The following is a 14,655-nucleotide window of genomic DNA, read 5'->3' as shown; positions in this document are numbered from 1 at the left end:
CTGTGCTTTCCACTCTCACAGACAGCAGATACCACAGGGCTTGGTCCATAGGGAACGGGTAGAAATCTCCTCACCTGACGTTGTTCAGGGCCCACTCCAAACCAGTAGCCCTCATGCTGGATGAACCTTCCCCAGAGGTGCCCGTTTCCCCCCCGAACACAGAGGGACCAACTTGATGACTGAAGCGTGATGAGGCTAGCGGCAGTGAACCCGCTCTAATTCAGCACAACACTGAAGCACAGGCAGAAATCCCTCGTTGCTCATCTAAGCGCGTGGGTATGTGTTTCATTTGATCATCAGCTTGTGCAGAAGTCAGTCCAACGTGCTTATGTTTACATTTCAGAATTTGCTTAGTTCAGGGGCTAGGGTGGTTTGCTGTACCAGGGCCTTAAAAGCTGATTTTAGGCCTAGGCGACGTGATCAATGGCTGCTCAATACACACTGATGGCATAGTGCAGCCATGCTCCATGGGGGAAAGCTATACCCACCCTCTGCATTAAAAATAATTAATGTAGTATGAAAAATTTTACCTAAAGAAGTGTTTTCAAATTTTTCACGTATCATCAGTGAATCATGGCTCAAGCAACCTGAACTTCTTCAAAATGTCTAAACATTGAAAGAGTCAGTGGGCATCATGAAAACTTGAAGCATTTCAGCCAAAATGGTGAGAGACAGGCGTATTGAAAAAGGAGCTTGGAGTGAAAACTCTTCCACAACCTCAAACATAGCTGTCAGGACTCAAAGAAAACTACCTCCAGAGCAGTTTTTAAAACACAGGGGCTTTTTCACTTGTTAAGTTGAATGTACGTGTTGCATTTCTACTTTCCTTCCTCTCTCTTCCATAAATTTCGTTTGGAATTGGTTGGCATTTCCCGAAATGTTCGTTATGTATGGAGTCCTTTAGTATGCAGTGAAATTCCACTGACTTCACGGCCTTTAAGTGAAGTAGATGTGTGTAACCATCGTGTCCATCTCTTTCCCTACAGCTCTGTGCCGCTAGCATTACCGCTAAAGCCAAATACTCCCTTGACAGAGCAGTAGTGATTACTTCTCTGCTTTGTGGTCTTCTGCAGACTCTGTGTCTTCCTTTAATGTTACAGACACTTAAAAAGCCCTGTTAGATTGTTATCTCCTTGATCTTCTTTGTAGTGTTATCCTAAGCTAATGGTACTGTAGTATATATAAAGAATTTCCTTTTTTTTTTTTTTTAAGTTTAATAATCTGTGGTTAAAATTACTTAGGACAATATTGTTACAGCTGGGTTTGAGTTAATACAAAATCAGATTCTTGGTGGTATAATTTGATATAAAACGATTTCATTACTGTAATCACTAGGATTTAAATTGGAATTATAAACCAACACTGGCTCAGGAGTTAAGTCCTATGAGCTAGAGAAAATTAGGCTGACTTGTACTCTAGTGTAGAACTTCCACATTTTATTCTGTACATACAGATTAACTAATAGCCTTACTAATAGCCCAGTTCTGATTTTAAACTGCAGTAGCTCTACTTGATAATGGGAGTTATTACTAGCTTTCGCTGGCATGAGATCACAATTAGGCTTCCTATCTTAACTTCTCTCCGTATATTATTTGTCCACAAGTTACATAGCAGAAGCACATCGCTCTGGACGCCAAAACAAAATGAAATCTCTTGGGTGGAAATTTTTGTTTCAGTAAATCAAGTTCATAGCTGAATCCATACAAGCAATAGAAGCTGCAGGTATGCATCAAGGACAGAATTTGAGTCCATCATCAGCCACAGTTGTGTATTTAATATTCCAGGAGTGAATCCAGACTAGAGTGATTGTTGTTTCTCTAATTGACTGTAGTGACCTGATACGATAGCACCTCAAATTACAGTGATCAGTTTCCAAAAAGGCTGTGAAAAGAATTACTGCCTGTGTGCGACTGCTTGCTGAAGGGATTGCAAGAGTGTAGTATGTTGTGTTAAATTAGATAAGAAATAATAATAAAAATGATAAATAATAATAAATTATTTTTTCAGAGTCACTTTTCTGTGAAGAAAGGAGCTGCAGCCTTGGGTATTGGTACAGATAGTGTGATTTTGATTAGATGCGATGAGAGGTAAGTAAAGGTGCCAAATACAGCTCTGTTCATCGGTATGTACAAGAGGTGCTCAACTCAGAGGGAGCATATAGGATGCAGTCAGCAGTTGGTATAATTCATTGTAGCGCTGTCGTCTTCAGCCACCTTATGCTGATTTACCCTGCCTGAGGAACTGGCTCTGTCAGTAGCTTCTTCACGAGTCAGTTTTTGGGGCTCATCAGAAATCCTGGAAATTCCCTTCCGCAGGGATTTCTTATGCTGCTTTGATGCCAAAGTGAAACAAAACATCAAACTAACAACCATTCTTTACACATTCTTCTAAGAAACCAGGAAGAAGCTTGTTTTGGTCCAAATAGAGCATTTAGGGACTCTCACATTTTGATCCATTAAAATGAGCTGAAGTGGGCCTTTTGTAGGAGTGAAATGTCGAGGAGCGTTTGCTGATGTAATTCTGTCACTTCATGCCCCCACCATCTTTCTCAGCTGTTTCCCACATTTCCCGCAGTGCCCTTCGTGGGGATTGCAGTGGAATGTGGAGAGAAGGGTTTTGGCAGCGTTGTGGGCAGCAAGGCCAGGGAGAAGGATGGCCTGCAGAAGGGAGTGCCACAGCAGGCACCTGACCTGCAGGTCCCATGGGCCAGGGGTAGGTAACTTCTTGCTTAACTCACCCAACTAAAAGGTTTTGATATTCTGTGAAAACCCATTTTGAGAAAGAGAGGTATATTAACAAAACCAACGTGTTCTGATGAAGACTTTCAATTTTAGGGAAAAAAAAACTTTCTATGGGATAAAAATTAATAGAACAATCCTTACTGATTCTGCTGAGAACCTTTTCAACAGAAAATGCTCTTACTATGAGTCCCAACTATCACTATTACAAGGTATTGAATTATTTATGGCTCTGGCATAAATGGAAGGTTTTACTGCCATCAAAATACTCTGCTCCCACATTAAAAGAAGAGCACCAGCTAAGCAATTTACAGTGCTAATCACAGCGTCTGCATATTGACTTATGGGCTTATTATCTCTTTATTAACAAAAGACTGAGCACACTCTGAAGAGGAATTAATGGCGACATCAACACAACCAACACACAATAAAATAAACCTCCGATTGTTTCTCTTCACTAAAGACAGGCATGGATCAATGAAGTCGTGTCTTCCTTTTCTTCTTGTGCAAATTCAGCATGATGATTTTCTGTGAAGACCACAATGCTTACCCTGCCCACCCTGAAGTAATCAGCAGGATTACTGTGTCTCTCCCCAAATCCCAGCAGATGCCACCAGGACAAAGCAGGTTGTTTGCACAGGATGTGGGCTGGTGCGGTGGAGATGAACCTCTGTGAAGATGGGGACCTGTGGAGGGATGAAGGAACACCATGAGATCTTTCTGATGTTTTCAGCGTGACCAAGCATACTTCCTGGTGGCTCTTGCCCATCCTGACCCACACCCACCAAGTGTGCCTGGTTTTGCTGTCTGTGTAAATGTGTGGTCAATTTTAAGCATGGAGAACATGCAGAAAGTCATGTTCTTCTTGCTCATGCTCCAGACTGGACAACATACATCTCCGATGTCTGTTTTACTTCCATGCAGACATACTGGTAGCAGTAGTGTATTAGTTGCAGGTTTGGGGTCAAAGCACTTAAGGCTGGTGTGGCAGCAGTGAAGCCTGTGTGCAGATGTGGGTGATAGGAGAAGACGTTGACACCAGCACTCACTCTATCCTCAGTGCCCTTTAGCTGCTGAGTCTCTTCTGCCTCACCCAGCAGCCCTCCTGCCTCTGATGCTGCCTAGCCCATGTCTTGCAACCCCCTGCCCCATTACCTGGGTGAGGTTTGTCTAAGCACAAGCCTGTTCATTTTGCGGTGCATCTTAAGTGTTGCATATGAGCTCAGGTGATAACACATAAAAATGCTGTGCAAGTAAGCAGGGCTCTTGGCTAGTTTACTAGATTTGGAGCAGGGGGGTGTTGTGCTCCAGCATGTGTTTAGACCACGCTCAAAGCCACCCTGCTGCATGCTCCTTGATAAAGGTTGACATTGCTTGGACATTGCCTCTCCTGGCCATGAATTCCTGCACGTACTCAGTGTGGCCACGGGCTGGATGATCACTTGTCTTGGTAAAAAAATGTGGGCAACATAGGGATCTGCCCAGCTCTGTGTGTGTTTTATGCACAAGGTCAATAAATTAGGAACTATTAAAGATCAGCATCAAAACTATGTTTGGAGGAGGAACTCATTGCCTTGTTTGGCACATTGTTGTTTTTTTCTTTATTTCTCTGATGATCCCAGGAACAGTTTTTGAAGATAAGACAACTACTGCTTTTCTCTTAACATGTACATGTAAATGGGGGGAACTCACAGTGAGCTGAATACTCTTCAGACCATTCTTGAAATTCGCAAGAACCAGGACTAATTTTTAGACTTGTAGAGATTTTTATTTTCAGTTACTCTTTTAGTGTTTTAGTGTTTAGAATAAGTAAAATGCAGGACAGATTTTGCAGAAAACTCAGCAGTACAAACCCATTTCTACTGAAATAATTATTGTCTTATTGTGAGCTCTGTAAGGATGACAACTTTAAAAAACGTAGCAGTATCTTATTATGATATATTTGTAATGTTTTTTTTTAATTTACATCCATCCAAATGTCATGAAAACACTTCAGTTTTTTTTAAATGCAAAATCAGAACTAAAACTAATGTTTCTTAATTTCCCTGAAGCTACTGTTTTGAGCTTTAGTGAAGGTTGTTCTTTTTTTACAGCAGTAGGAAATCAGTGCTTAGTGAAAGAAAATTCTGAAAAAGTCTTAAAAAATATTCATCTAAATGGACAACATTCAAAGCCAGTGAAGCCTTTTTTTCCTGTAATGTGGGGAGCTGTTGTGTTTGCATTGCTGTTACGTGTCCTGTCTCTTCTTAGGTAGGCTTGCTTGTGGCTAAACAAAGAAAACCTTAACCTCATTACTCAGTGTCAGCACTGGTTTTGTCTTGTGCATAATTCATTTACAGGATTTCATAAATTAGCCTTTAAGCCTTATACCACTAAATCTCAGTCTCAGGTAAATTGTTCATACTAAAGGTGTTGCAAATACAGCGTACAGTCGACACAAGGGGTCTCGCAGTGGATTTAATGAGTCTAGACTGGTAGCTTCTTCCAATATCCTGCTTCAAGCAAATGCGAACGTGTAATGCACCAATCCATGAAATAATTGCCCTCAAATGAGTGTCCCTGGGATGGAAGCACAGAGGTGACTGCTTAACACCAGAGCTGAGTCACATTGCTCGGCGCTGTGCAGCTCAGCTGGCATTTTCTGTGCCTGCTGAAAGGGGACGGTGAGATTTGGCACCCAGTGAGCTTCTTGAGACTCTGGGCTGAGCTTCTCCCTGGGAGCCTGGAGCATATTTCTGGGGCTATAACATCAAACAGGACCAGGAGGCTCCATGGAGTAGCATCAGTCTTTAATGGGGGTGGCCATGAGGTAGCTTCTCTGTTACCATCACCATATTGATGCAGACTGGTTGGCAAAATAATTAGGGTGAAAACTCAGACTAATGGACAGAGTCTTTCTGTGCTCTTCCATGCTGCATAACCCTTGGGCAAAAAAGTCACTTTGTTCCTTCTTTGATTTTCCTATAAAGTGAAGAAATAGCAGCAAGAGCTGATTTCAAGACCAAATTATTGATATAACTCTCTCTTGCTCCAGAGGGAAAATGATCCCATCAGACCTTGAAAGAAGAATTCTTGAAGCCAAACAAAAAGTAAGTTTATTAGCTTTTCTGCTTCCAAAAAGGAAAAAAAAAACCCAAGAATGATACAGCTGGTTGTTTTGCTTTCCTTGGTAAAACAACACAGACTTGCCCATTAACTTTTTCTTTCTTTCTCAGAAATGTAGCCTGGCAATTGGTGAGGCAAGGGTTGCTGAGAAAAACAGCTTTAGAGCTACTTTATAATATCCATGAGCTGTTTGGCTTTTTTTTTTAATATGTTGCCCTACATAACATCCTCCTTTTTTACATTATCCACCTATGATACAGTTTCTCAGCTGAATATTAAAAAAGCCAGAGTAATCATTTGGGGAATTGCTGTGTTTTAATGCATTGAAAGTGCTCCTCATAGACTCGCCAAATCAATGGAAGATAAACTAAAATCCACAAAACTCTAAAAAATTCACTGCTTTTGTATGTGTTCATTAACAGAACCTAGAATTAAAACATCAGATTAAAATATGCAGTGGATTCAGCCCAGTGCCTTCAATGTTTATATAAATAGTCATTAGACACACAGCATTCAAAGCTCATTAATAACACAAATCTTCATTAAAAGCTCCCTTTTTATAAGGAAAACAATACAGTAGATGAAAAATAAGGCAAAATGACAGTACTGAGTGCCACTCAAACCCACTGACCATTGCTGAAGGAAGTTTGGACCTTTTTGATAGCTTAAACCCCAGTTCTGCAAAAAAATAGCTAGTTTTTACCTTTGTTGCACTGAGTAGTCGTTATGAAATCAACAGAACTACAAGTGAATTTAAAATGAGACACTGGTATGAATTGCAGCAGACCCAAGACCTCATAGTGCCAAAAGCTGTGTGATGGACAGTGAGTGCTCCTCTGTGAGGTGCGGCGTTTAGCAGAGGGAATCCAAGAGATGGCCCCTGGCCTCCGTGGAGGTGGCTGTCTTGCTTCAGAAGAGCTGTCTCCCTGCCCTGCACAAGGGATGGGGCTGGAGGTGAGCCCCACACCTCCCCTGTGCGCTACCCCCAGGAGACACTCCTAGACAAGATGCTCCTGCTGACGGGACTGGGCCACCACACGTTCAGGCACCTGCTGGCATGACGACAATGCAGCGCAGGGCGCAGTCCATCAGAGATGCTTTTTGCACTGTGGTGCCTGGGTGAGGTTTGGTTTACGTGGCGTCACGAAGAGCAGACCTTTTTGTTTCAGGCAGGTGGCGTGGAGCAGAATTGTTTTGAGTCCTTGCCTGTGTCATACATAAATGGAGGATGCTGGTTTGGAAGTTTGCTGCCACCTTAAGGTAGAACTTGTAATATCACCAGCATCTAAACTGGGAGAAAACCAGTGTAATGTAGCAGGGGTGTCCTCTAGGAGACACTTCTAGGCTCACTGTGGAGACAGCACAAGAGAAGTTGGGGCTGCTGCAGACTGAGGGGCTGCAGCCGTCTGACCTTGCCAAATACCTCTGGGCTTTCTTGCAGGGATTTGTTCCTTTTCTGGTGAGTGCCACAGCTGGGACAACAGTGTACGGGGCGTTTGATCCTCTCATAGCCATTGCAGACATCTGCAAGAAATACAAAATCTGGATGCACGTAGATGTAAGTATCATCTTATGTGGGGGGCTGTTCACTTTGAACAGCGTCATCTTACATAAAACCCATTGTATTTGGCTCCTGTAATTAATTTTAACATCCAGGCGCTGACTTCCCACTCCTCTGAAAGCTCGGGTCAGGGGGACGCTTCAGGAGCTGTGACACTGTGGTACTTTGGCAGCTGGGACGCTGAAGGTGACCTGGTTTGAGTGCTTTTGGCCTTCAGCGTTCTCTCTTAATGCCGTTAGTACAAGAAATACATAAGAACCATACTGAGCACTGGCCTAGCTTCTGCAGCAGCTGCAAAATAAATACGTACAGAAAAGGCTACGTTTGTCTGGAGTAAAGTACCGCAAATTGCTGAACAGGTTAATGCGAACGATAGAGAAATTTATCAGATTGGCTACTTAGCCTTATCTGGGCTTTTGCCAATAAATCTTTCTGAAGGATCATCTTTCAGCCCTAGAATGGCTTTTGTGTCATTTTTGCAAATCCTTTCTCCAAAAAGGCTTGGTAATTGAATTTCCGTAGAGCTGGGTATCTTGCTTTTGGATTACTGCGTCAGCCAAAATCAGTCCAATTCAAAGGAAGAATTAGTATTTACCTTAAACTACTTCTCAGTCACATGAAATGCCTGCTTGTCCCACATCTCTGTCAGCGAAAGCAAACAAGTAGGGGGCAAGCAGTAGTCGTCTGAAATGTGATGAAAACTCTACCAGAGCAGCTGAGATCCCAGTCTGGTTTATCATCACTTAGTCCCTAAAAAAGAAAAGGCAGCTTACCCAGGAGCAGCTCTGCAAGTCATTAATTCCAGCAGGGGGTAGCCCCGTGTGTCAGTGTCACAGGGGGTGGCGAGGGGGGGATTAGCAGACCATAAGGGTGGGCGCTCAGGCTGTGGGCTGTAAACTGCTGCCTCCAAGCTACTGGAAGAAAATTGTTAGCACAGCTAATGCCTCAGGCCCCATCTGCCTGGTCATTTTGGAACGTGCCACATCAGCAAGAAAAAATGAAGGGGCCCCAAACTGATGTGAACGCACAGATGTCATCACAGAGAAAAGCAGAGTTCTCATTAAGATAATGTGTGTTGCCTTTCTAGGGAGCGTGGGGTGGCGGGCTCCTGATGTCAAGAAAACACAAATGGAAGTTAAATGGCGTTGAAAGGTATGATTTATTAATGTTAATTGAACACATTTATTAAATGTATTTTAACACACTTGTGATCACCGTAGCGATGTCAGTAAATAAAATAAAAATCAATGTTGTCTCCAAGATACAGCAAGAAGAAATTATGCAAACTTTCCTTGTTGAAGTAGCATTGCTAAGTGCCTTTGTTCAGTGCTACAGTAGTGTGGCACTTTTTTTTGTAGTACAAACAGCAGGCATTTCTTGTTTGTTTTTCCATTCCAGCGTACATTCGCAGATCCAGAGTGTTTTCTGCAGCATTCTCTGATTTAGCGTCCAGCGTGAATTAGCAATTGCATTTCTCTAAGAAATGAATCTTGGAGGTTTTGTGTGCTGAAGTCTTAAGTATAAAAGGTGGATGCACCTGCAGTTTGTACAGGTGTCCTGGCAGTCACTGACCACTGCTCCGTCACTTCTGGAGAGAATACCCCCCTCCAGGCTGTGCTAATGACATCTTCTTAGTAAATCTGTGCCTGCATGTATACACCGTTGTAGTCAGAAGCTCATCGATATTACAGATACATACAGAAGAACGTAAGGGATGCCAATCCTGTTCAGAGTCTGGAAGGACTGAGCTTAAACTTAAAACCAGCTGATTATTCAGAAACCTTTAGTTAAGTTGTGTAACTCCTTGCCATAGGATTTTAAGATTTACCTGCAGTCAAGGAAAGACAAAAACTGTTTGGGACTCTGTGAACCACAAACGAGTGGGAGCTCAAGGGAGTATTTAGAGGAAATTTTGTATATGTTTGCCCTGTTTTGTATTCTTCCCAGGCACCTTATTTAGGCCACTTGCTAGATACGGTATACTGCGTCACTCTCACATTTGTGTATTTTCTGAAGCTCATGCTGTTTGAGAGTAAATCATTACTCCTTTCCACCTTTTTTATCTCTAAATCAAATTGCTGTTCCTTGCCAATTAAAATTACAAACAACTTCCTCATCCTGTTCCTGAAGATTAGGAGAATACCTTGATGATTCAGTTTCTTTCTCATACATATCTCATCCAAAATTTGGAAAGCAGCCAACAGTTCTGTGAATTTGATTTAGTTAAATTAAGACTGCCTCCAGCACTCCACACTTACATAGTGTGCGTGAAAAGGACATACATCCAAATATCCAGCAAGTTAGAAAAATCTACCCAATTGCCTATGAGGACAGAGTATGAAAAATGGAGTTTGCCTCTCACACTGCTCTCCAGGTTCTGCCGGAATGAGACATTCGGGTTGAATCTATATTGGAGAATTTTCCAAAGAACACACTTTAGATCCAGAACTCCACTGGATTTTATCTAGTGCTTTGATAAGAACCATCTCCATACGTTTGGCAGTGAATGAATGAAATTTGTCATTTCCAGTGCTGTTCCTCTGCTTCATGGGCAGAGTGGCTCGTTTCAGTTTGTCCAGATCTTAAATGTGAGTGCCTTTAGAGCAGACTTACCAGACCTAACTTTTATGGACGTTCCTGTTTCATGGTAGATATTCGAGTACAACCCAGTCATTACAGGTCTGGATAGAAGAGAACTGGAGCTGATACTCATATTTGATAGGGAGGAAAGGTACAAGGAGGGAGCATTAAATGGTGCAATCACTCAGTGCTCTAAGTACTTGCATCCTTCTGGTGACAGGCAGTCCAGCAAAAATAGCCTGTCAAAGGTAGGAGGAGTTGCAGGGCCATCCTTACCGTGCCCTCCAGTCCCCACGTGGCACATTTCAAGCTGCTCCAAGGCATCAGAAGGAAGCATGTCCCCTGGTGTCTGGAACAGATAGGTCTGGCCACCGTCAGGAGTTCCAGGCTCTCTGGTGCCCCTCACCCAGAGGCTGGGGCAAGGGGTGATGGCTACGTGAGAAAAGCGTGTTTGCAACTGAATGAGCTCTGCCATACAGGGTCTGGGCATCCTTCCCAGGGCTGCAGCTGGGCTGTGAATGCACCTCAGTCTGTTTTTAATGGTGGCTGAGGACCAAATTCTGCCAGTCTTGAACCTCTCCTGTCATCCATTTGAAACCTCCAAAGGGAAAATTTTCCTTTGTTTTTTTCTTTGTGACCCACATCCAGAAAATGATATAGGTGCTTGGTGCTCAGTTATTTGGGCAAACATGAGATGCTTTAAAAAAACATCTGTGGATCCGTGTAGCTTTTTTACTTTACTGTTTGTCTCAGTCAGCAGCTTCTTCAAGCACATACTGATGACTGAAGCCCAGAATAACTGATAACAAATGAAAAATGGTAAATTTTTATTTTACATAATTATTTTTTTTCTCTGTGCAGTTGGGATGTAATTGGGGGAATAAGTAACCTTAGGGTAAATTAAATGTTTCAGGCAGATAATTAACATCTGGCTTTTGTCACTAAAATAATCCTTTTGCTTGAGAAAACACATACCACTACTACTACTACTAGGAGTCTTTTAAAGAATTTCTCTCTGGTTCTGCACAGGCACAGATAAAAATTAAGAGGTATCATGTCAAAGGAAATTCATAGACCTGAATGCATGTTCAGAATCATTAGCTTTAGTGTTGTAATCAGATGACTGACTCTGAGCTGTTTAAAAGCTGCCAAATACTCAAAAAGCCAAGCCAAGTGGCCAGATGTTGCCTGTGGAAGACTGTTCCCTACAGATTTTGCATCAGGCACTTGCGCAGGCCCATTTAAATAGCAAAGAAGAAAGCACAGAAGTGCTGCTCGATGTCCATGTGAGTTTTGGATTTGCTTGCTTTGAAGGAGTGGAAGCAATTTTGGCAGGAAATTATGAGGATATGCATAAACCTATAGTGCTATTTCCAGTTCCTGCAAAGGAAAATACTGCCAGATTCTAACACGCTTACCTATGTTCACATCAATGTTACCTGCAAGTGTGTCCCGAGTCCCTTAAATTTTTACATGCCACAGTTGACTGATTTATCCCAATTTATACCACCAGAACTCAAATCATTGCACTACATGAAATCCTGTGCACAATGCATCCTTGACAGCCTGCCAAATAGAAGGCAAATGTATACATCTATCAGCTAATCATCATACTTAATAATAGTAATTAAAAAATAGCCAGTCGAGCATAACACAACATTAAAAAAATAAACAACTGGACAATCTTCCATTCAGCCCTTGCCACAGTCCTAAATGCCCCTTCTCTAGGCTGTGCTGTGACAGCACCCTGTTTGTTCACAAGATCTAGAGTGACAGCTGTTTTCGCAATGAATGTGTCCTGAAGGGAGGCAGGATTAGACTCTTCTGAAAGGGTGGATCAGTTCTGTGTTTATTACTGTGGTAATTTTGGACCCAGTCCTCCCGTTGTGTGAATTACCATAGCCAAGCTACAATTAAGGAGCCATGAAAATTTACCATCAGTAGAGCAATGAGAAAAATTACTTTGGGCCAGGTTTTCCAAGTTACGCAGAGACTTCAAGGCACCCAGAAGTATTTAAAGGAATTTTTACAAATGCCTATGTGAGCTGCTTACTAAAATCTTGCTGAAAGTGGAATCAATAGGAGGGATTCTGCTGGTCTGCCAGCTTTCTATGTGTGTCTTTCATCAGCTGTGTGACTTCAGAAAGTCAAGCGGGTGTTTTTAGGAAGTTTGCCCTATGCTTATAAAGTATAGGTGACTCCCCAGAAAGTTTATTATTGATTAAGTTGAGTAGATAAAGCAGTTATCCTGTAGTTAATTGCCAGGATTGTAATCCAAAAACCAATGAGAGTGGATTAGGTCCCTTATGAAGGCATTCCTTTCCTAGTATCAGCCATTATTATTTTAGTTTTGCTTGCTCAGAAAAGAGAAAGTTGTGCATTGCTACATGTTCATTATTATTCTGATTATTTCTAAGTGTCTCCATGGTTTCACCACCGTAGTACAATGTCTGAGTTTCATGTGGTTTGCTGTTCCAGGGCCAATTCAGTAACGTGGAACCCTCACAAGATGATGGGCGTCCCGCTGCAGTGTTCAGCCCTGCTAGTAAGAGAAGAGGTATGTCCCAGTACACTTGCTTCTCTGATCTTTTCTGACATTTTGCTTCTGAAAATCCTGGATATTTTCTTCCTTACTGTGTCATAGCTAATATTTGCTGATGTGATGGAAGACGATAAAAGAAACTGAGAAATATACCTCTAGTTACATGCTTAAGCCGTGACTGCAAAAGAAATTGAAGCAGTTGTCTAGCAGAAATGATAGATAAGTCAATGGCAGTACAGTGTTTTGTGGCTTTCCGTTCAAAATGTCCGTAGTTAATTTGTGGGTGCATAGCTGTGTAACCTGACTAGTTGCTGTGTAGCATAAAACGTAACTAGGAAAAACTCTAATTGTCTTGTGATGAATGGTGTAGTACACATGCAGTAGAATGTTTGATCCAGAATCTAGGCATCATTACGCTTTCTAGACTTTTATGACAGGTATTTCTACACAGCTTTGATCCATATATCCACTTTGGGGCACATGGGAGTAAAAATGGAACACTAAGTTTGCTTGGAATAAAAAGTAGACATTTCATTTAGTACAAGAATTTGAATTACCCTTCAAGCCTATAATTTTCATATAACCATCAGTTACTGGGACAGCTGCTATACAACCACCACTTACTAGAGCAGCTATCAAAAACCTGGTTGCTGTTTTGCTAACAGCTGTACAACAGATTGTATACAAAGTGATTGCACTTAGGAGGAGAGAATCTGGCTTTTATTTGCCCTCTGGGTCAGTTCCCTGAGACAAATCCTGCCTGGCTGAAGTCAGTACCATCCTTGACCTCTAGTGAGAACAGATGGCTCAGATTAGGAGAAAGTAAAGTTTTTTTTCTGTCTCATTTTACTATCTCGGTTTTGAGTTTACACATCGAGATTAGATTTGATGATAAGCAGCCATGTTTTGATTCTTCTTGGACTGGAAATTGCAGTTTTAGGCAACAGTCCTAAACTTGGTTGAGGACTTAACTAGAGCCAGAGCATGACTCTCTGCATTTCGCTTAAAAAGCTAAAAAGGAAACCTCATGCTTTCGTGAGCCAGGTTTCTTCACCTTGTTGGCTTCTGGCTCTCCCACAAAGCTGCCTCTCAGAACGGTGTCTTGCAGCCCAGAAATAGCTCTAGCTGGCTGTTTAAAGGCCATATGCTCTTCTGTCTGTTCAAAGCTTTCTATACCCCTACCACTTAAGCATCCAATCTGCAGCTGAGGGTTTGCAGAAAAGAATGGTGTCTACAAAGAAAGAAAACAAAGAAAATGAGGATTTTAGAAACCAAAGCGATTAGAAAAGTGGTTTGATATTATTTAGATAGTCACCAAATTGGCTTGGTCTGACTCAACCAGAAAAGATGCCTTCCAAGGAAAGGGAGCAAAGGAACCAGAACGAAGAAAAAGAGAGATCCAAAAATGAACTTACCCATAATGATGCTAGGAAGCACAATGTCCAGCTGTTTTTTTAAAAAATGCCTTGGCTCTGAGAGTGGATTACACATTGCTGGATCAGATACCAAGGTGTCCTAGGCACTGAATGGGATATGAAAAACTTGGTCCACTGGGCAGCTAGGTCTGGTTTTGTCCTTTTTTGTTGATCTTTTTGCACTTGGACACATATTCCATGAATTTGGGTGTTCATAATTTCTCACGTAAAGCAACCCCCAAAACAGTAGTCAGTCACATCTGTGCAACATCACTTTTTTGTCTTTGTTTCTGTAAGGGATTGATGCAGAGTTGCAATCAAATGCATGCTTCCTACCTCTTTCAACAAGACAAACACTATGACCTGTCTTACGACACAGGAGACAAGGCTTTGCAATGTGGGCGGCATGTTGATGTCTTCAAGCTATGGCTGATGTGGAGAGCAAAGGTAGGAGTGCCTGTAATATATTTGTTAGCATTAAAATAATGCACACCAGATACAGTTGTGGGTTTTTTTCTGTAATCATCATTCTAGAAAAAATCTGACCTGCATTTCCCATATATAACATGAAAGAAAGAACATTATTATTTTCTGGGTTTTTTATACTTTTAACAATATAGCTTCAAAGCAGCACACATGATTTTGAAACTTGAACTCCATGGCTTTGCATAGCATTTGCTTTCTGTAACTGTAGGAGTCTAACAGCATAAATCA

The 14,655-nt window shown here is 41.8% G+C and overlaps 1 protein-coding gene across 3 annotated transcripts in view; it reads left to right on the top strand.

Moving 5' to 3' along the window:
- GAD2 (glutamate decarboxylase 2) overlaps nucleotides 1-14,655 on the top strand; it is a 41,598-nt gene that overhangs the window by 20,243 nt on the left and 6,700 nt on the right. For all 3 annotated transcript variants that reach the window (XM_055709361.1, XM_055709363.1, XM_055709362.1), the window contains 6 exons: nucleotides 2,008-2,087; nucleotides 5,773-5,827; nucleotides 7,285-7,401; nucleotides 8,492-8,556; nucleotides 12,463-12,541; nucleotides 14,239-14,388. In XM_055709361.1, coding sequence (XP_055565336.1) covers nucleotides 2,008-2,087; nucleotides 5,773-5,827; nucleotides 7,285-7,401; nucleotides 8,492-8,556; nucleotides 12,463-12,541; nucleotides 14,239-14,388 — 546 coding nt within the window. The remainder of the gene's footprint in view (nucleotides 1-2,007; nucleotides 2,088-5,772; nucleotides 5,828-7,284; nucleotides 7,402-8,491; nucleotides 8,557-12,462; nucleotides 12,542-14,238; nucleotides 14,389-14,655) is intronic.

The sequence above is a fragment of the Falco cherrug genome, chromosome 4 (genome assembly GCF_023634085.1).
Source record: "Falco cherrug isolate bFalChe1 chromosome 4, bFalChe1.pri, whole genome shotgun sequence".
Classification (NCBI taxonomy): domain Eukaryota; kingdom Metazoa; phylum Chordata; class Aves; order Falconiformes; family Falconidae; genus Falco; species Falco cherrug.
Note: the sequence above shows the minus strand (reverse complement) of the source record. Positions and strands in the feature narration are given on the sequence as shown.